Below are 18,493 nucleotides of genomic sequence, written 5' to 3' on the forward strand. Positions count from 1 at the left end.
TCAAGTGGCGAGACCTGACAGAACCAATGACATTCATTGTGATGGAAGGACAATCTAGTGGGGGATGACATATATATTGCTTATTTCTTCCAGCCTCTCTTCCATTGCATTTTAGCCGTGGCTAGACATGTCACAATCAAGTTTTGGACAGAAAGGGAGAAGTCGAGGTAACGATCATTGTTTGCGCTCGGCGACGGGCGGTGTCCGGAGTGGTCATAAGTCATGGTTGAGCCACTGTCTCCACACGCTTGTGTCCAAGAGAAAAAGGATAGTACGCAGCACTAGTCCCTTAATACAAGGCGCAAGAGCATGTGCCTAACCGTATCCGATATGTTGCCGGGGAGACGAAATATAACGGAAGACACAATTGGAAAAAAAACCTGCTGCCAAACAAAAAGGTGGAGAGGGAAAGAAATTTTAGCAAGGAAAGCAACGCATCGTGATCGAGAAGAAACGAGAAACGCACAAGGTGAGTCTGTCATCGGCGTTCATAATTAGTCAGGCGAGCAATGCCTCACTCGCTTACATTTGACAAATAACGAGGGGAAGGCCACCCACCTGTAATAGTAAGGGGCTATGATGGGCTGTTTCGGGCCTGAGAGTGTTCTCCACGGAATCGGGTGACATGGGGGTCCGGAAGACATTGCACATTCGGATAACTGTTAACCACTCGACTTGTCACAGGAAATCGCTTTATGAAGTTCATTTCCGCTGCAGCCGGTATAAAAGGGGAGAGGGAATGTTGGTATCACTAGTCTGTTCCCCAGACATACCTCAGCTTGTTTCTGTGTTCCCGCAGACACCGAGAGGTGCGTGTACGCCGTGGCTGTGGACTGCAGGCTGACTGACGTGTGGGAAAAGGTATCCCAAAATGGACACGCTGAGTCACCCCTTATATCGGGCCGACCCGATTGCCCTCCGACGATATCTCGAGGTCATTCGACAACAAAGCCACTCGCAGGCCCAGCGAGCGCACGCCTCTCCCGACACTCGATTTATCGTACACCAAGGCGACTATTATTCAATGACGCACCAGTCAAAGAAGAAACGCATCGACGAAGACAACCTCCCCGCCGATGCTGGTACCAAACCAATACAACTGCAGCGTAGGAGAGTTTGGCGGGCATGTGAAAGCTGCAGGTCAGTCTCCACTCTTCGCATCGCTTCAGCAGAGTGTCTCACCGACTGTACTTACCCCATCTATTGTAGACGCAAGAAGATCAAGTGCGACGGTTGTGAGCCCACCTGTGCTCAGTGCCAGTCCTCAGGCTCTCAGTGCACATGGTTGCAGACCAAGGACAGGGCGGCTTTGAGTCGACAGTAGGTCATCCTTTCAATCCTTCACTTCTCCATCTTACCCCTTCTGTAGTTATGTACAGGAGCTGGAAGCCCGTCTCTTGCACATGGAATCGCTGTTCACTCAGATAACACCCATCCTCGAGCAGTTGGGTCCTTCCCTAAATCTCCCTTCCTCCTCAGGACAGGCTTCTGCCACTGGCATTTCAAAAGAGGATCCTCAACAAGCCAAGTCCGTACTGCAAGCACTCTCATCTAAGGTTGCCGCCGATACCCGCACTGATAGCAGTGCCTCCCCAGAATCTTCGGGTATCAAGGTGGAAGACGATGTCTCTGAATCGTTTGGGCAACTCGCTCTCGACGAACATGGTCACATGCGTTGGATAGGCGGTTCCTCAACTATGTCACTCATCCAGTCTTTCCGTGCTCTCACGAGTAACCCTCTTCAACGTGTGTCTCCGACAGAAGATGACCCACAAGCACCGGGCCCCAACGTAAATAAACTGTATTTCCCAGCAGCTGTCTTCTTTGGGAAAATACACGCCCTTCCCGGCCCTGAAGAGGTAGAGTATCCGGAAGAAGATTTATGCGATAAGCTGGCGAGTCTTTTTCATGATTTGGAGTGACGTTCCCCTCTGATTTCCGCGGACATGTAGGTCGACGCGTACTTCCAGCGCTTGCATTTTTTGATGCCGGTACTCGACAAACCGTCTTTCATGACTCGATATAAGAAGTTAATGCAGCGGCGGGGCGATACTAACTTTATCCGAACTGAGGCGGCTTTTACATCTGTCGTTTTTGCCGTATTCGCATGCTCTGCCAAGCTGGTTGATGACCCGCGGTTATCCTCAGACAACCCCGATGATGGCGGCATGGGTATGGTCTACTATGAAAGGTGAGATTAACTTCCCCTAGTAAGTGGTGAGTCTAGTAAAACTTACACTTGTTATGTACTAGGGCGTTGGTTTTGCACTACATTAGCCACAATTCGATTCAAATCTCCCACGTCCAAAGCTTCATTCTCATGTCTTCCTTTTTGTGCTCCATTAACTGCCTGCCACAAGCTTGGATCCTTGTTGGTCAGGCGGTACGTACTGCACAAGACCTCGGTTTACACGTAAGACGCCACATATATCTTTCCATTTCGTTATTGACGTGTCTCCTAGCGCTCCCCTCGACGTCTTTTGATTCCAGCTGTCGACAAAGAGACCCGCCGCAAGATATGGTGGATCGTTTATTGTCTAGATCGCATGCTTGCCCTCGCATTGGGCAGACCCCTGGGCGTCGAGGACTCCGACTGCGATGTCGAACTTCCTGCTGACGTTGACGATGAATATCTGCCGGAATATTTTAGCGGAGTTAACGTGTCTCAGAAACATCCGACACTCGTGTCAGGCACCATAGCTCTTGCGACCCTCTACCAGATAGCTGGTAGAGTTCTCCGACAAGTGTATTCGATCGACAATTGTAAGGAAGGTCTGGAACCGGAAACGCGGGCGGAACTGCAGCGGTCGGTTGAGACTCTCGACCTTGAACTTAGCAAGTGGTGTCAAGAGTTACCTGTTGCATTCAAGAACGAAGCCCCCACTGAGAAACATGTTTCTATGACGGCTGTCTTGTGTAGCCATTACTATTCTGTGCTCACGACCCTCCACCGCAATTTCCTGCCTGTCAAACGGGATCAAGATCAATCAATAGCACCTCATTCCGTCGCTAAAGCCGTATCGTCAGCACGCTCTTGCATCCGGCTTGCCCCGTCGTTTAACAATGCCGTTCCTCTTTCTCACCATCTCGCTTTTTTCACCCAACACCTCTTCAGTTCAGCTGTCATCATCCTTCTATATGCCATGCACGCTCCCGACACAACGGCCGCGGCAGCGGCAATGGAGGAAGCAAAGACTTGTCTTCCTACAATAGAATCCTGGGAAGGACATTGGCCCGGTGCCCGCAAATGCAAGGAATTGCTTACAGAACTGACAAATATTGCCGACGATGCTATGAGGAAGGCCAATGGCGAAGATCGACGAGCTCAGGAGGTAGCTATCGCGCAGAATGTCTCCCCCGCAATGCTCGAGCGCCGGCGATCTCTCGTTGTCTCATCTTCTGCGCCTGTACCGACAGTCAGTCGCCCAATTAAGACGAAGCCTAGGAGAATTAGTCGCTCACGGGATCCCAACTCGACCCGACGCCCCCCGATGTCCTCGCCATATCGTGTTGACTGTAAGCCTGACACGCCCTCGTTAATGATTCTTGCTGATATTTCATGGGCCGCAGCGCAGCGCAATCGTTCGACGTCGCGCAAGCGGGGCCATGATGAGAGCGAGGGTCTTGCGGGGTCGAACAGTCTGGCGTGCTACCCAAACGCCTACTCGAGCCCGCAGTCCGGGGGGGCCAAGTCGAGTCCCCATAGTTCCCCTGCTTCGGTTAACCTACCTTCACCCTCAACGTCTGCAATAGAGGCATCACAACTCCAGGACGGAAGTCCTCGGATGATGGGTGCATCGCCTTACAGCTATCCAGGTGCACCCCTTTCGCCACTCCACGTTTCTTCGCCGTATGACTATGGGATGCACCAAAGTCCTCTGGTGTCTTCGAGCTCACATCAATGGGACGTGGGTTCTGGCGAACCTCATAACGCTGACGTGTATCAATCTGCCAGCCAGGGTAGTTCATTGCCATACGCAACGTACGAACATCAGGGCATGGGCCCGTCATGGTATGGTGGTTCTGACATGGGTTATTCAACCCTATCCACTACGCCCCCAACTTCTTCATTCCCTGGACCCGGACTACCTTTCCTCGGGTTGGACTATATCCGCAACTACAATTCGAATGGGTACTCTCTCGTGGGGGATCAGGATTCATTATGGCAGACGTTCGACGCACGTTCGTTCGGCCTTGACCCGGATTTGCCATTCACACTCATGGAGAACTCAGCAGAACTTCACGAGGGACAGCAGCAGTCCCCGCCCGAGTCCCATCGGTGAATATCTAGCCCGATTTCTCTGGGCTTTTAATTCACCTCCCTGTGTCAAACTGCTGCTGTATGGCTCACAACTGCACCTAAGACAACACTTGTATCCATATATGCAGATCCACACCGAGGGGTTTGGACTTACCTTACAACCAGTCTTCTTCTCGATATTCATCACTAATGCGTTCCTCGTAGTGTTACGTTCTCGCCTTCAATGACCTTTCAATACTTTCTTACTAGTCCTTAGTGACGTATCCCTTGTGGGATGCGCAGTTCTCTCTGCAACTTTTTTTTCCTGCTGTACCCTTCCTTCGAGACATTGCTTGTATCACCACTCACGTACCGCCGCACATTTTCGTTGCTCCGCAGTTACCTTACCAACCCACGTAGTTACTCGTTTGAAACAATTGATGCACCTTGCCTGCCTGTCATCCTGTGATTGGGTTTCCGGTAATTCAGGAAGCATAGCCGGTGATGATGCATGATGGCCGTCTCAGCCAACCACTTAACACTGCTCTCCACGCGACACCACAGCACCCATGATGGCCAAGCACCCCGTTGTAGAGCTTACTTCAGAAGCTTCGTGGAATTTCGTACGTATCCTCGTTGTGCCGCAGTGACGCGGACCAGTCAACCTCCCCTGTGCAGGTCGAGGACAAGTTCACTCCATATGGGAAGGAGACCCTTGCAAAGCTCGTCGCTTTTCTTCAGGTACACCGTCTTCATATCGTGCTCCCCGCACAATTTCCCCTAACTGTTGATTACCACCTTGGCAGGACGATGTTTACCCCTCCGTCCGGTTAGCGCACGCCCAGATCCCTAAAGACCCTATCCAGCGATGGAACACGGTTATACCTGTGGTCGAGGAACTCAAGGTGAAAGCGCGCAAACTCGGCTTATGGAACCTGTTCCTGAGCAGGGCGCATTATCCTGAACATGGCGTACTGTTGTCCAACCTTGAGGTATGGGATTCCTCTGTATATCTTGCGAGTCTGGTGATTCGAAGCAGCAACGTCGCAGTATGCGGTCATGGCTGAGATACTTGGGCGGGGAGGGCATATAGCTTCTGAAGTTGTAAATTGTTCTGCGCCGGACACGGGGAACATGGGTGCGTACCATAGTTGATATTCTTCATACTACAATTCCGACTATCGCTGACAGAGGTGCTCGCTCGGTATGGTTCGCCTGACCAGCAAAAGAAGTGGCTGATCCCACTCCTAAATGGCGAGATACGTTCTGCGTTTGCCATGACTGAGCGCTTCGGTTGAGTCGTCCACCCGATTCTTAACAGGGGGTTGTTCAAGCTGACACGTCCCGGCCATTCAGTATCTTCCTCCGATGCACGGAATATCAAAACAACTATTCGTAGAGAAGGCAGCGATATTATCATCAACGGACACAAATGGTCTGCCCGGTTCTCTTTACGCCATCCTTGGACGCCTCCCCTCTGATTCAATGTTTCTTTTGTTTTTTTTTTTTTTTTGGAAAATCACGCAGGTGGATATCGGGTGCTGGGGACCCCCGAACGCGACTTCATCTCGTCTTGGGCAAAAGCGACCCGGACAACCAGGACAATTACATACAGCACAGCATCGTGATCGTACCTGCAGACACTCCCGGGGTGCGGATCGTTCGTCCTATGGAGGTATTCGGCTACGACGACGCTCCAGAAGGACATTGCGAAATAATCTACGATGATGTGAGAGTTCCGCTTTCGAATCTGGTGTTAGGCTGGGGGAAGGGATTCGAGGTGGGTTCGATTTAGTTGACGTGTATGTATTTGCTGAGGGGCTCGCCGCAGATCATTCAAGGGCGACTGGGGTCAGTACCCTGCTTTCTCTTTCCAATCTGACTCGAGACCTTTGCGTCGGTAGGCCTGGACGCATTCATCACTGCATGCGTTCCATAGGTGTAGCTTCCTACGCTCTGGACCTGATGATCCAGCGGGTGACTGATCCCACGAGGAAAACGTTCGGAAAGTACTTGTACGAGCACGGTACGATTCATTTCACGTCGTCGTCGAGCCGGGGACTAAATTGGTCACCTGTGTACTGACGATAGGCACTGTTGTGGCAGAAATAGCCAAGTCCCGAGCCGAGATTGAGGGTGCTCGATTGCTGGTATTGAGTGCAGCACTCCAGGTAAGTGATTCTGCAAAAGTTCCAGATCCATTTTTAAGATGAGCACAATGTGATCTCAGATCGACAAATACAAAGCCAAAGGCGCGTTGAAAGAAATTGGCATTGCCAAGGTTGGTCGAACACTTGGTTTTGAAATGGGGGGAATGTAGCTGGACAATTTAATTTGCAAAGTTCGTGGTTCCCCAAATGGCCTGCACGGTTGTCGACCGTGCGATGCAGGCATTTGGGGCTGAGGGATTAAGTCAAGACCAGGAACTGGCTAATATGTACGCGCAGCTTCGGACGCTTCGAATGGCCGATGTATGTGGTGGTTTATTGATCCTTCCTCTGACCATTCTTTCATATTGACGGTGTTTCAGGGTCCTGATGCGGTAAGCCACCTGTGGCTGCGAGCTCAGGCATTTTCATTACATTTTATTCATATTCAGGTACACATACAGCAAGTGGGACAGCGAGAGCTTCGACGTGCCAATGGACTGCGGAAACGTGCTCAGGAGCTCAGGCAGAAAGAAGCGATTGTATTTGAGAAAGCGGGCATCAAATCTCGCTTGTAGGACTTGTCTTTCTACTTGCCTATAGGAGCGCGTTCTGGTACTGTAAAATGTACTGTACGGATGGTGTGACATTTACGTGGTGTATCGTCGAGAACACTCGCCACTGCCAGTCTCGACCTACGATCACTGTACAAACCCACATGACTTCCGACGACGACGATGCACGCACAAGGGGCGCCTACGATGTGACTCCAATTGTCCAGTCGCGTTACTTCATACTGCCTGTCTCTGCGGCGGCGGTGGGGACGATCATTGGAGCCGTGCGAGGGTCTCGGATGGCGGCACTCAGGTTCCTGGCAGAAAATGCACACCGACCGCCGACGACTATCCGGGGATGGTATCTTTACAACAAAACAAAAAATTACCGACGAATGGCAGCAGGGCTGAAACATGGAGGGGCAGACGCGCTGAGACTTGGGGTCGCGACATCAGTCTGGGTGGGGATCGAAGATGGATTGGAGCGATGCGGACATCCGTGGGCGGAAGCGAAGGAGTTTGGGGCTGGTGTGGGTACTGCCTTGGCTTTTTCGAGCGTGTGTGAGTGGGTCTCTTTTGGTCGCACATGGTCTCTGAGGAGCTACAATTTGTGGGGGGACGCGTTCAGATTGGCTTGCCTGGCGGACGGCAAGGCGGACAGTGGTGCTCGGAGCTCTCGTCGGGGGATGCATGGGCTTACTGCGATGGACTCGGAGCTACTTGAGAGGGACCGTCGCGAGTAATGACTAGGTCCTAGTACCGTACACCAGGAGGCGGTCGTAAGCGAGTTTTACGTGTACTGAGAGCCTCGTTGAACAGGACATCTTGTGTGGGGTAGCTGCACCCTGTTCTTCTGTTTTTTTGAATATTTTTTTCCCCCCTGAGACTCCTGTGTTGTTGGAGCGGGAAGATACATATATCAGACATGATAACAGCGACTCCACCGCTGCCAAGTCACCACCACCACAATATCGCCACTGCCACCGACAAGGCCTCGTCGTCGTCGCTCGCGTCTTACCTGCCCATACCGAAAGCCATGATGAGGCTTTGGCCATCCTTGCTAGATCAGCTCACCCCCCGGGCCTCCGCCGATGGCCGAGAGCAGCCGAATCCATTCGATATGCCAGCCAACGCCAGCACCAATCCCAACGACCACCATGTCTACACCGTCGTCGCCGGCAGCGACGTCGAGCAACGGCCAGCGGACGCCGGGGCCATCGACGTCTTCCATCCAGCACCATCTTCTAGGCACTCCTTCGGTGTCCCGTCCGGCCCAGGCCGATGTCACATCGCTAGGCCCCCTAACGCCTCCTTCCGGTAGTTTTGCCGCTGCCATCCCTGCACCTCAGTTTTCCCTTCATGTGCCAGACCTTTCCATGCGCAGCACCAAAAAACAGTCCCAGTTGTCAAATGCCATGGAAAATAAGCCCAAGACTCCATCGTCATCGACCACCTCGACTGCACGAACGACGTCCTCATCAGCCCCCTCATCACAGCCCTCGGGAGGCTCCGTCACCTCCAAGGGCCAAATTCACGTCAAACTCATATCTGCGCGCGGTCTCAGTGTCACATCCGTTCATGCAAGACCCTACGTTGTAGTCCAGTTCGAACAGAACGAGTTCGTCAGTCGCGATCCCACCGACGAGATGGATAAGGAAGTCAAAGGGATTGCCACAGCTTTATCGAGAACCTCTTCTTCGAACGCTGTCGCCACAATCGGCCCACAGCGATCAGCCGGAAAGTCGAGTACTGAATCTTCCCCAACCTCGTCCTTGCACTCCGGTCCATCGTCATCATCCAATCCACCCCACCCCACCCAGAGCCTTTTCGGGCGTCTCTCCGCCCACAATCCCGTCTGGAAACACGAGGTTTCTTTGTAAGCTCACCAGCACTGCAGCCTATTCTAAGCTCAATCGCTCCACCAGCGATGTCACCTCCGAAGACTCCGTCGTCACCTTCAATGTCTATGACCGTGTCTCTGACCACCATTTCCTGGGTACCGTACAAATAAAACCGGTACTTATGAATGACCACACCGGTGGACCAATGGTACAAGTGGGTGTCATCTTACTTCCTCTCTTCATCTTCATTTCCGCTCATTTCCCGTCTCCCTTCGTGCTTCCGCCCATCCACCATATCGGGTTTTCATTAATCAAGGCTTCTGCCACTGGAGAACGAGGTAGTTACCGGAGAGATGCGTGTTCAGATCACTTTCGAACAATACAAGGTTAGTCTGTGCCTTCCCTGACCTGTTTTCCCACCCATCCCACGTTCGGCATCTCCCCTTCGCACACGTTATCAGTGATGTGGATGAAAATGCTTATGATTCTCTCATTGTGACGCAATAGACCAAACGGGCGCTCATCCCACGAGATTTCGAGTTTCTAAAACTCATCGGCCGGGGAACTTTCGGCAAGGTCTTCCAAGTCCGGAAAAGGGACACGAAACGTATATACGCAATGAAGATTTTGTCCAAGAAGGAAATCATCGCTAAGAAAGAGGTCGCTCACACCATCGGCGAGCGCAAGATCTTGCAGCGGTCATTAGAGTCCCCATTCCTCGTCGGTCTCAAGTTCAGCTTCCAGACTGACACTGATCTCTACCTCGTCACCGACTTCAAGAGTGGTGGGGAACTCTTTTGGCATCTTCAAAAGGAAACGCGCTTTTCGGAAGAGCGGGCCCGATTCTATGTCGCGGAGCTCGTGCTGGCCCTGGAACACTTGCACAAGTACAACATTATCTACCGGGACCTCAAGCCGGAGAACATCCTTCTAGACGCTACAGGACACGTGGCGCTTTGCGATTTTGGCTTGTCCAAGGCTGATCTGCGATCGGGAGAACTTACGACCACGTTCTGCGGCACGACGGAGTACCTTGCTCCCGAAGTGCTATTGGACGAACATGGATATAGCAAACTGGTTGATTTTTGGTCACTGGGCGTCCTCTTATTCGAAATGTGTTGTGGATGGAGTCCATTTTATGCCGAAGACACGCAGCAAATGTACAAGAATATATGTTTCGGCAAGATAAGGTTCCCACGAAACGTTATCAGTGAGGAGGGGAAGTTATTTGTCAAAGGCGTGAGTACTTGTTCATCTCTCTCTTGTGAATCGGTGACAGATAGGATGTTGTTCAGCTTTTGAATAGGAATCCCAAGCATCGCCTGGGCGCACAACGCGATGCAGCAGAGCTCAAGGAACATCCGTTCTTTGCTAGCATTGACTGGAAAGCTCTTTCAATGAAGCAAGTAACGCCACCCTTCAAACCCGTCGTTGAGTCAGACGAGTCCACGTCAAATTTCGATCCCGAATTTACGACCGCAGATATACGGACCTTTGGGATCGACACTGACGAAGACCGCAGTCCAGATGAGGAAGACCCAAGCGACGACTGGACGCACACCGTATCTGGTGTTCAGCCCCCTCACACACCCAACGGGCCTCTTGGTTGCGAGCGCCTAGAACAGCCGAACGGAGTGAACGGGCGTAGTCAGGGCATTCAAATAAAGAAAGCCAAGCATCCTGACGTGGCGGGTACACCTCTCACGAGTAGCGTACAGGAGAACTTCCGTGGATTCACGTATTCGGGGGGAGAGAGTTTTGTTGTGCCGGCAGGATTCTCGCGGGAAGATGACGACGAGAGCGAAGATGACGAAGGGGTGAATGAGCCGACAACGGAAGACGAGTATGAGGATGAGAGTTTTGTTGGGCGGTATTCCAGCCGGAGGAGGCTTGAGGACGGCATCGCAGACTAATCGCGTTCAGGCGCTCTCGTTCTTCCACAAGTTATCTTCCTTATGGACCTCAAGGGAATGGCGACTGCGTGTTCATATTGTCATGCTTGCATTGCACAACTGTTTCCCTCTTCACATTTGCATATGGTTTGCTTTCTTTCTTTAAGGGTCACACCTTTTATGGAGCATACATGCTTCCTCTTAATGCTCATTCTTGCTTTTCACAGAAGTCCTGCTGTTGTTGCTATGTCGCCTCTTTTTAACAATTTATTTCTCCCTCAGTGTGTTATGTTCTGCGGTGTGGAACATACTGTGTACATACGTCACATGTAGTAGTGGCACACCTTTCCCCAAGACAGCTTGCCTGGGAGATGCACTGTACGAGTGCGAAGGTCACCAGTCATAGAGCGTCGCACATCCTGGCCTTGCTAAATTTAGGCCACCTCGAAGTATGGGCGGGAGCACACAGCCGCCGATTATGGTGTTTCTGACGATAGACTCGACGTGGTGGGCCGTCACTCGCCCATACCACACACTCGCACCTGCCGGCGTGTGTATCTGCGTGTATGTAAAGAATTTGAGTCGGGCATGACCACGCAGAAACTCACGATGACGTTGCCCGCGAACTTGTGACCACCGATGTGAGAATTGCGCAGTATAAGCGCTCTATGTTGCCCGGGAAGAGCTGTAAGCTGTGACTGATACACAGTCTCCGGGTCCGCACCATCGGCGTTGCCCACGCCGAGTAGATGTTCCAGTGTTGGCTCATTAGACAGATCTTCCAGGTCAGTGTGCACTTCCCAACCTTCCCGTTCGAGGGACTGAGTAAACGCTTGATGGAACCTCTGTCAGGAACTATGCAGATGGCACAGGGGAAGAGACTCACTCTTCTCAAGAACTGGGGCTGCGATTGCGCAACGCTTGTCTCGCCTTTTGTGCGAGCCTAGCACATATTCAGTTAGCCCGCAGTTGGCTCAAAAACGGGATGAGGTCAGCCCCTGCGGACGCTTACAGAGCAAGATTAAGCATGAGTAAGGTAGAACCCACGACTTGAGGGTATCCGATCTCTCCGGGGAACCGGTCCTCCCGTAAGCGGGATCTATTGCGCTTTTCCACAGCGTTTCCGCGCCTTCTAGGGACCGGGGGACGTCTGTAATGACCTTGTAATCGGGCAAAATAATGACCGTCTCGAGTTTTGAGGTGGAGTCATGATGTAAAGACAGGGAGTGGTGGCTTCCGTTGAGGATGGAAAGGCGGTTGCTGGTATCTTGCGTGAAGAGGCCGGATAGAAGAGATTTGTTGCCCTTGGGGGCAGATTTCCCTATGTTATCGGATTTGGCAGAGCGTCGCTCGTTCACACTGCATAGGAAGGCTGCGAGGGTGCCATCGGCTTCAGTTACTTCCTGGTGCCAGTCTGATTTTCCGGTTGAAATAACGACCTTGTTTGGCCGTTAGTTCGGTGTGGAAGTTGTCTGGACAAGCTTGACTTGCCTGGCGTCTATATGGCTTCACCGACCCAAGCAAGTCGGTCTCCGTGTCGATGCTCATTTTAGTGAAGTCGTCATGGTCTGCTGCAAGTTGGTGGACACAAACAATGAGAGGACAACGCCACTCACCTTGATCGCACGGGTCTGGGCAGAAACGACAGTCATCGTCCGTCACGGGGACGTCTACGGATCTAAGTGCGTCGTATCGAGCGCTGACAGAGTCTGCTTGGCTGCTTTGACTGGTGAAAACCCGCTTGAGTTTCCCAAAGGTAGACATGCTGGAGTCAAGTTCGACACCTGTCAAAGAGTTATCTGATAAGGTGCAGCAGCTCGGTGACTAATCAAATGATGGGTTTTTCCGTTTGAAAGTCGGCGGGGCTATGTACTCAGTTTGCCATGCTCTGCAGAACGGGACAGCGAACAGCTGCAACAGCTCGACCCGCCATCCGCTATAAATCATCTGCGTCTCTTAACAATGTCAAAATGAACGCGCTCGTCAACCTCTATCACCAATCTGACCGCTTCATCACACCAGAAACTCTTTCCGACGCCATTGACCGGGCATTTACGAGACAGGACAATTTTCTTGGCGATGGCGACTCGCAGAGGCACTCCTTCGCGGAAATATTGAACATGCGGGCGCAACAAAGGCAGTCTCCCAAATTTTACCTTGGTAGAGACCTGTATACTCACTCCGCCTTGGACTCTTCGCAAATGGGTCCCGGATGGACCGAGAGCAAGGAGAAGCGGGTAGATAGAATATACGAGGCTCTCATGGGCACAACAAGGGATGGAAAGCCGTCGTGGACAGCCATCAAGGAAAATGCTAGGCGTGTCCAAGCTCAAATGGCCGCCGATCGCGGACAGGAGGGATTAGGAAACGAGGCAAGTATCCATTGCAATTTTCCGTTGTTGAATGTTCGTAGCTCACTTCCCTGATGCCCAGCCTCATTCAACCAGTCGGCATTGTCGTGACAGTTGCCGTCTACGATAATATATGGTCATGGTTGGTGATGCCACGTATTGACCGCTGGGCCGCGTATGGGTACCGTGAAAATGGTATACCTGTTACTGAAGGATATGGTCCACCTTGGTTCGACATTCAAATAAGATGCTCCAGTCGTTGCCAAATGTATTATCATAGACTGATGGGTGGCAGTGCCACGTGCCCTCAGACCGTCGACAATTCAGCCATCGTACGGTAATTGTGTTCTTACCAATCCATGCACAACTGAGAGTATGGGGCTAGAGCGCCGCCCGAAGAACAGATGTGCTGGCGAATGGGGTAAAGCATGCGACCCTATAATTTCAAGAGGTCGATAATAAGGGTGCGATCTTTTCCTTAAGATCAATCTACAAAGTTTCTTCTTGGAAGTGAGGCTCTGAGGATGGAACAGCAAATCAAAATCGAAGGTGTACAGACGTACATCGGAATAAAATGCGCTTCCGTAGGTCGTACCTCAGACAAGAATGCAGTCCATCTGCGCAATGTTCAACTCATCCTGTGCAGACTATCTGAGAACCGGGCTCAGAAGGAAATTGTTCAAAGCTCATCTTAAGGGCTTGGCCATTCAGCAGACATCCCAGGCAGGTGGCAGTTCCGGGCATGAGCCCTGTTGCTACAGATCCCGAGGCTGGAAATGAGGACTTACGAGTCTCGACTGCCAACATGACGGGCTGTTGAGGCGACGACACCGTCCCAACGACTGCAATTGGGGAACGTCCGAGGTACACTGAGGGTGAATATTCTTGACAGATCCTCTCTGCTTTGTTTGTGTATTGTAGAGCGTGGCTGGTTTGGATTTTGTTTTACCCTGTCTTCCACAATTTGGACAGTGTATTCAAGTATGTGGGTGCGGGACGGACAAACATCGTCGTCTCTCTGTGCCCGTCGTCAATGGTGTCCTCGAAGACGGTCTCAACGTCGCCCAGCAATGGTGCTCTATGTCATAGGGGAGGAAATGGCCCGTGCGCGGTCGTTTTCTCACGCATGACATAAGCCACAGCGGTGTTCCTTCAACGCTTTCTCCCAACCACCAACATCCGAGCCTCCGATACGCAGGGCTCCCGCGTCCGCCTTCGCCACCGACCTGTCCGTCGACAGCCCCTGCATGTCCCAACCACAGCAGCCTCAGCCACAGCCGCAGCCGCAAACCGTTGTACCATCCAATATGTTGTCTCCCGCCGAGGCGGAGCTTGCCCAGGCAAATTCATACTACCCACAAGAACCGACCGACCTCACTGGTGGTTTGCCCATGAACCTGGATTCGCTGCGAGATGGTCCGCCTGGAAGCAAGCCATTTTATCCGTACTCGACCCTTATCCGGTTTGTGACGGTTTCTGTCGGTCTCCTTTTACCCCCTCAAGTTTTGACCGTCTTGTTCTCTCTCAGTTATGCCATCAAAGGCTCTCCGACTGGGAAACTCTTGCTGGAAGACATTTATTATGCCATTGAATCGCGTGTGCGTCTGGCCTCCGGGTTTTCCGTGGGCACTCCTTTTTTTACTGATAGGCCACGTCACCCAGTTTCCATACTTTCGAAGCGCCCCCTCTGGCTGGAAGGTGAGTATCACGAAGCATCAGAGTGTCACATATCGCGTCCGCGTGCATTATATACGCGAAGACGCGACCGCGATGTTGATTGTTTGATTGTGTTCATATTTGTTTTGGTGCTTTCCACCTGGCGGAATAAACAAGGACTAAATATTGTGTTCCCATGTAGAATTCTGTTCGCCACAATCTTTCCCTAAACCCATGCTTCGAGAAGGTCCCCCGTCCCCTGACCGACCGCGGGAAGGGCTCATACTGGACGGTTAACGACAACGTTGATCCGCGCACGGGTGTTCACCGTGTGAGGAAGAAGAAGCCAAAAGGCACAAAAGCACGTCAGTCGTCAGAACAACAAAACGATGTCGACTATCACCCAAACGAAGCACCACCTTTTCCCGATCCCCATGCACAATATGTACAGGGTCCGCCACCTCCTCAAATGCATCCTGATCAAGCAGGTCCCAGCAGGCAAGCCCCATATCCGCCTCCCTATCCACCTGCGTGAGTATCGATTCGTCTATCCATTCTTTCATCTCCCATGCATCGTCTAACATGCAACCACTCAGTTTTGACCCCAATTTTGGAATGCTCCCCCCTCCACCTCCTGGGGGCTTTCCTCCTGCTGTGCCGATAGATAACCTCGAAGCGGACGAGAATGGCAACTTGTCTTGGCGTCTCAGCTGGATTAAGGAGCTCAGTAACTTGCAGCAGATAACTGCTGAACAGGAAAAAGCAGGCGCAGATGAGGAATGGTATCGCATGATGTTGTTGCGCGTTCGAAGCGCACTCATGCCACCTGCTTACCCTGAAGGGATGCATCCTCCCCCAGGAATGCACCCTCCGCCGCCAAATTCCGACATGCAACAATCCATGCAACAGTCAGTTTGACGTGTGACAGGTGCCTTTTTCCCCTTGCAGTTTCTATGCACAAACTTCGTTTTGTTGTTCCTTAGTCGTTGCCTGTACACCACTATTGGTTCTCCATTTAGTTTGGCTATAATGTCTAAGAATTACGACTTCGAAAGTGCTGGGTGTCCGACGGCCGAGACGTTGGTTTATGTAAGCGACTTGGATATCAGAGAAGGTGCTCGTTTTGATTGTGACTGGCACTGCTCTTTCCTGGACTCTCAGTGCGACCTTGATGGCACCAACAGCTGTCTACAGTACGGAAACAAGGAGGTCGGTTGCGATGAATGGACTATCAGCATCGTCCGACCTTATCATCGGATCTCTTGGGACAGCACAGGACGGGAAATACCAAGCTCTTATTTCTAACCTCGACGAACAAGCCCCCGGAAGAACAACCGAGAGACAACTACTCGACCGGTTGGTTGATGGAGGTCCGGTTTTATTTCTTTCGACGGTTAGGTGTGCTTATCATTAACCTCAGCTGTCACCTTGACACCGTCGAACTACTCGTCCATCTTCCTTATACTTACACCTACCGACTATTCCTCTTTGCTTCCGAACCTGAGACCACTGCTCAAACAACTTCTGGAAGGCCTTGGTCCACTCGGAAGACTCCATTTTCTTAACCTTACCCCCGGTTTTCTGAATCTGCTGGATGAGCTTACATTGGCGGGGTTCTCGATCATAGAGACCGTATCGGAAGGCGAGGATGCAAAGATCGTCGCTCAGAAACCTGTGGCACCAACCCCTGTTCCGACACCATCGAAGCCTCTTACCGACGGTGCCCTGCCTCTCAGGCGAAAGGTAGACCCAGCACGTCAGGCTTCGAAAAAAGCTGTCTGGACATTTTCATCGCCTTCTACGCCCACCATCGATGCCGATGCGCTACTGACCGATGCTGATCGCGCTCGTCCGGTGCCTACGTGTGAGCCGTTTAACCCAAGTGCTCCGAGGCGAAAGAAAGCTTGCAAAAATTGCACGTGCGGCCTTGCGGAATTCGAAGTGGAAGAGTCCCGGACGGGAAAGGTCGTACTTCTGGATGCAGACGGTGTAGTAGAGGTAGGCAGTGGTGACACGGAAGAAGCAGAGACTGCTTGCGGCTGCCAAGGCTGCTCCCAAGGCTACTAGCAGCTGTGGTAGTTGTTTCTTGGGTGATGCCTTCAGATGTGAGAGCTGCCCTTACATGGGTAAGTTCAATAATGTTGATTCGAATCGTCCATTAATACATCTCGTCCAGGTTTACCTGCTTTCAACCCTGGCGAGAAAGTGGAACTCAATCTGTCGATGGATGACATCTAGACGGGCGGCATTGCAAGCCGCAAGTGCGCTATACAACTCACATCCGAGTCTTTCTAACATACGTACGATAGGCATTAAGGCAAATGATGTTGCAGACGTATTAGGGGTATATAGATAACTTAATATCATGCGGAAGATCATCTCAAAATATCAGGGAGACTCCCCGTCGTCTTGTGGTTCGTCATCCCAGTCAACATCTTCGTCAGCAGCCTGACGTGCTCGCTTCATAAGCACAAGCAGCATCTCGGGTTCTATCGGTGTTTCTTCAACGTCGGAGCTACTCGATTCTTCGGGACCGGCTTCATCATCAACGTCGTGAGGTAAATGTATCCCAGAACTTGTTTCCATAACCTCGTTTTCTGAGTAACTTCCAAGCATGAGGAGACCATCGTTTTTCCGAGGCTGGTCTTTTTCGGATTCGGAGCTGCTCCCATAATCTCCAAGTAGCCCAACAATGGCCTGGGCATTGGTTTTCCTGCGTTTCAGGGCTCTTCCATATGCGTCATCCTGCCGATGCCGAGTAATCCGTCCGGTCTTATCTACTACTGTGCCCCAAAAACTTGACGCGTCTCGGTCGAAGATATGAATGGTTGGGAATTCCACGAAATGAGTATTCCGAAGTAGCTCCGAGAGAGGCAGCGTTGGGTCTAATTTATGGTAAAACTCGGCTTGGGAGGTTGGCTGACAATGGAAATTCGGATTGGCGCGGACATAGCAATCTGGGTGGAGGAAGCCTTCCGGGTCTTCTGGGTGAGGATGCACCAGAGGAGGCACCCAATCTGGTAAAGAATGCTCTCTGTGCTTTCGGGACTGGAGAGGTTGTTGGGGTATGTGAGACTGTAGAATTTCCAACAATATCTTCGATATCGGATTGCGGTGTGTGATGACAGTATGAGATTGCGTTCGGACAGTCTCAATTGTACATGGTGAGACGGGGGACGGAGGATAGAACTTGAATTCGATTGTCAACAGAGGGCGTCCCATTCTTCAGAGTGAAAGAAATGTCAGCGAAACCGCACGTCCCAGAAGAGAAGAGACAAACTTTGGGTCCCAGGTAGATTGACTTAAGGCTCTGCGTTCCATGCCATTGGGGAGCAGGTCGATGTCGATATCTATTGAATCTAGGTAGGACTTGAGGGTGTCTCTTTTGGTGCCTCTCATCCGCTTTCCCCGCCCGTTCATTTTTCCTAGACTATCGACCCTCCTCGTTGTGCCCCGTTCCGCCTGGTACCTCCCGCGAGCGATTTCGTTGCCCCACTCGCCCACTTTCCTCCCGACATCTTCCAGAAAGCCGTAGTCGCGCATCATGGTCCCCCAGCCGTATGCGTTCATGGGTACATACTCGGCCTTGTTACGTTCCCCAGAGCAGCCTGTGCGTTGTTTGTGCTTTCGCGAACAGGGTAGAGAGCAGGTCGGGGTGCGACATCTGGGGCATGTGTACTTTGCCTGCGAGCTGCACAAGGTACATGTGCGAGGCGCAGACACAGACGCAGTTTGGGGATCGGTGTCGACCATCGTGGACTGTTGCAGAAAGATAGAATTAATGTCGTGTACCAAGTTGACGCAAACTCGTG

At 51.8% G+C, this 18,493-nt stretch overlaps 9 protein-coding genes across 9 annotated transcripts; 7 read left to right on the top strand and 2 right to left on the bottom strand.

Annotated features, from left to right (window-relative positions):
• Positions 1-861: 861 nt before the first annotated feature.
• F5J12DRAFT_793437 (fungal-specific transcription factor domain-containing protein) lies at positions 862-4,717 on the top strand. Its single transcript, XM_051743978.1, has 7 exons — positions 862-1,140; positions 1,210-1,320; positions 1,370-1,895; positions 1,953-2,191; positions 2,254-2,413; positions 2,463-3,516; positions 3,571-4,717. Exons 1-7 carry the CDS (start codon positions 872-874, stop codon positions 4,281-4,283), a joined length of 3,072 nt encoding a protein of 1,023 aa, XP_051605890.1. The 5' UTR covers positions 862-871; the 3' UTR covers positions 4,284-4,717.
• Positions 4,718-4,812: 95 nt separating this feature from the next.
• F5J12DRAFT_711394 (acyl-CoA dehydrogenase/oxidase) lies at positions 4,813-6,965 on the top strand (the record flags this gene model as incomplete). Its single annotated transcript, XM_051740700.1, has 14 exons — positions 4,813-4,863; positions 4,919-4,981; positions 5,047-5,232; positions 5,291-5,378; positions 5,432-5,533; positions 5,597-5,675; positions 5,768-6,020; positions 6,072-6,091; positions 6,145-6,266; positions 6,332-6,411; positions 6,471-6,521; positions 6,583-6,711; positions 6,771-6,782; positions 6,840-6,965. 14 exons carry the CDS (start codon positions 4,813-4,815, stop codon positions 6,963-6,965), a joined length of 1,362 nt encoding a protein of 453 aa, XP_051605891.1.
• A 140-nt stretch (positions 6,966-7,105) lies between these two features.
• F5J12DRAFT_711613 (uncharacterized protein) lies at positions 7,106-7,691 on the top strand (the record flags this gene model as incomplete). Its single annotated transcript, XM_051740717.1, has 2 exons — positions 7,106-7,502; positions 7,570-7,691. The coding sequence occupies 2 exons, from the start codon at positions 7,106-7,108 to the stop codon at positions 7,689-7,691; spliced, it is 519 nt and encodes a 172-aa protein (XP_051605892.1).
• Positions 7,692-8,356: 665 nt separating this feature from the next.
• F5J12DRAFT_902250 (kinase-like domain-containing protein) lies at positions 8,357-10,695 on the top strand (the record flags this gene model as incomplete). Its single annotated transcript, XM_051748271.1, has 5 exons — positions 8,357-8,817; positions 8,867-8,990; positions 9,115-9,168; positions 9,290-10,021; positions 10,078-10,695. The coding sequence occupies 5 exons, from the start codon at positions 8,357-8,359 to the stop codon at positions 10,693-10,695; spliced, it is 1,989 nt and encodes a 662-aa protein (XP_051605893.1).
• A 372-nt stretch (positions 10,696-11,067) lies between these two features.
• F5J12DRAFT_902252 (Sucrase/ferredoxin-like-domain-containing protein) lies at positions 11,068-12,438 on the bottom strand (the record flags this gene model as incomplete). Its single annotated transcript, XM_051748272.1, has 6 exons — positions 11,068-11,232; positions 11,283-11,506; positions 11,561-11,617; positions 11,687-12,113; positions 12,166-12,245; positions 12,291-12,438. 6 exons carry the CDS (start codon positions 12,436-12,438, stop codon positions 11,068-11,070), a joined length of 1,101 nt encoding a protein of 366 aa, XP_051605894.1.
• A 197-nt stretch (positions 12,439-12,635) lies between these two features.
• On the top strand, positions 12,636-13,022 carry F5J12DRAFT_699578 (uncharacterized protein; the record flags this gene model as incomplete). The annotated part of the gene is made up of 1 exon (XM_051740480.1): positions 12,636-13,022. A coding segment is annotated over one exon (387 nt), but the record flags the coding sequence as incomplete, so codon positions are not given.
• A 974-nt stretch (positions 13,023-13,996) lies between these two features.
• Positions 13,997-15,746, top strand: F5J12DRAFT_26994 (uncharacterized protein). Its single transcript, XM_051738674.1, has 5 exons — positions 13,997-14,487; positions 14,554-14,623; positions 14,688-14,723; positions 14,884-15,212; positions 15,278-15,746. The coding sequence occupies exons 1-5, from the start codon at positions 14,273-14,275 to the stop codon at positions 15,597-15,599; spliced, it is 972 nt and encodes a 323-aa protein (XP_051605896.1). The 5' UTR covers positions 13,997-14,272; the 3' UTR covers positions 15,600-15,746.
• Positions 15,747-15,852: 106 nt separating this feature from the next.
• F5J12DRAFT_902253 (cytokine-induced anti-apoptosis inhibitor 1, Fe-S biogenesis-domain-containing protein) lies at positions 15,853-16,919 on the top strand (the record flags this gene model as incomplete). The annotated part of the gene is given in 4 exon segments (XM_051748273.1): positions 15,853-16,051; positions 16,102-16,668; positions 16,688-16,807; positions 16,858-16,919. 4 exon segments carry the CDS (start codon positions 15,853-15,855, stop codon positions 16,917-16,919), a joined length of 948 nt encoding a protein of 315 aa, XP_051605897.1.
• Positions 16,920-17,069: 150 nt separating this feature from the next.
• Positions 17,070-18,434, bottom strand: F5J12DRAFT_711692 (uncharacterized protein; the record flags this gene model as incomplete). Its single annotated transcript, XM_051740722.1, has 2 exons — positions 17,070-17,904; positions 17,962-18,434. 2 exons carry the CDS (start codon positions 18,432-18,434, stop codon positions 17,070-17,072), a joined length of 1,308 nt encoding a protein of 435 aa, XP_051605898.1.
• Between the last annotated feature and the right edge of the window lie 59 nt (positions 18,435-18,493).

The sequence above is a fragment of the Pisolithus orientalis genome (genome assembly GCF_024613125.1).
Source record: "Pisolithus orientalis strain OTSU chromosome Unknown F5J12scaffold_1, whole genome shotgun sequence".
NCBI lineage: Eukaryota > Fungi > Basidiomycota > Agaricomycetes > Boletales > Pisolithaceae > Pisolithus > Pisolithus orientalis.

Excerpts from the sequence above, each read along its gene's own strand:
- F5J12DRAFT_793437 (XM_051743978.1), top strand. The coding sequence starts at position 872 with ATGGACACGCTGAGTCACCCCTTATATCGGGCCGACCCGATTGCCCTC. Across the intron at positions 2,192-2,253 it reads GGTATGGTCTACTATGAAAG|GGCGTTGGTTTTGCACTACA; the intron begins GTGAGATTAACT and ends GTTATGTACTAG. Across the intron at positions 3,517-3,570 it reads CTCGCCATATCGTGTTGACT|CGCAGCGCAATCGTTCGACG; the intron begins GTAAGCCTGACA and ends CATGGGCCGCAG.
- F5J12DRAFT_26994 (XM_051738674.1), top strand. The coding sequence starts at position 14,273 with ATGTCCCAACCACAGCAGCCTCAGCCACAGCCGCAGCCGCAAACCGTT. Across the intron at positions 14,724-14,883 it reads GCGCCCCCTCTGGCTGGAAG|AATTCTGTTCGCCACAATCT; the intron begins GTGAGTATCACG and ends GTTCCCATGTAG. Across the intron at positions 15,213-15,277 it reads CCGCCTCCCTATCCACCTGC|TTTTGACCCCAATTTTGGAA; the intron begins GTGAGTATCGAT and ends GCAACCACTCAG.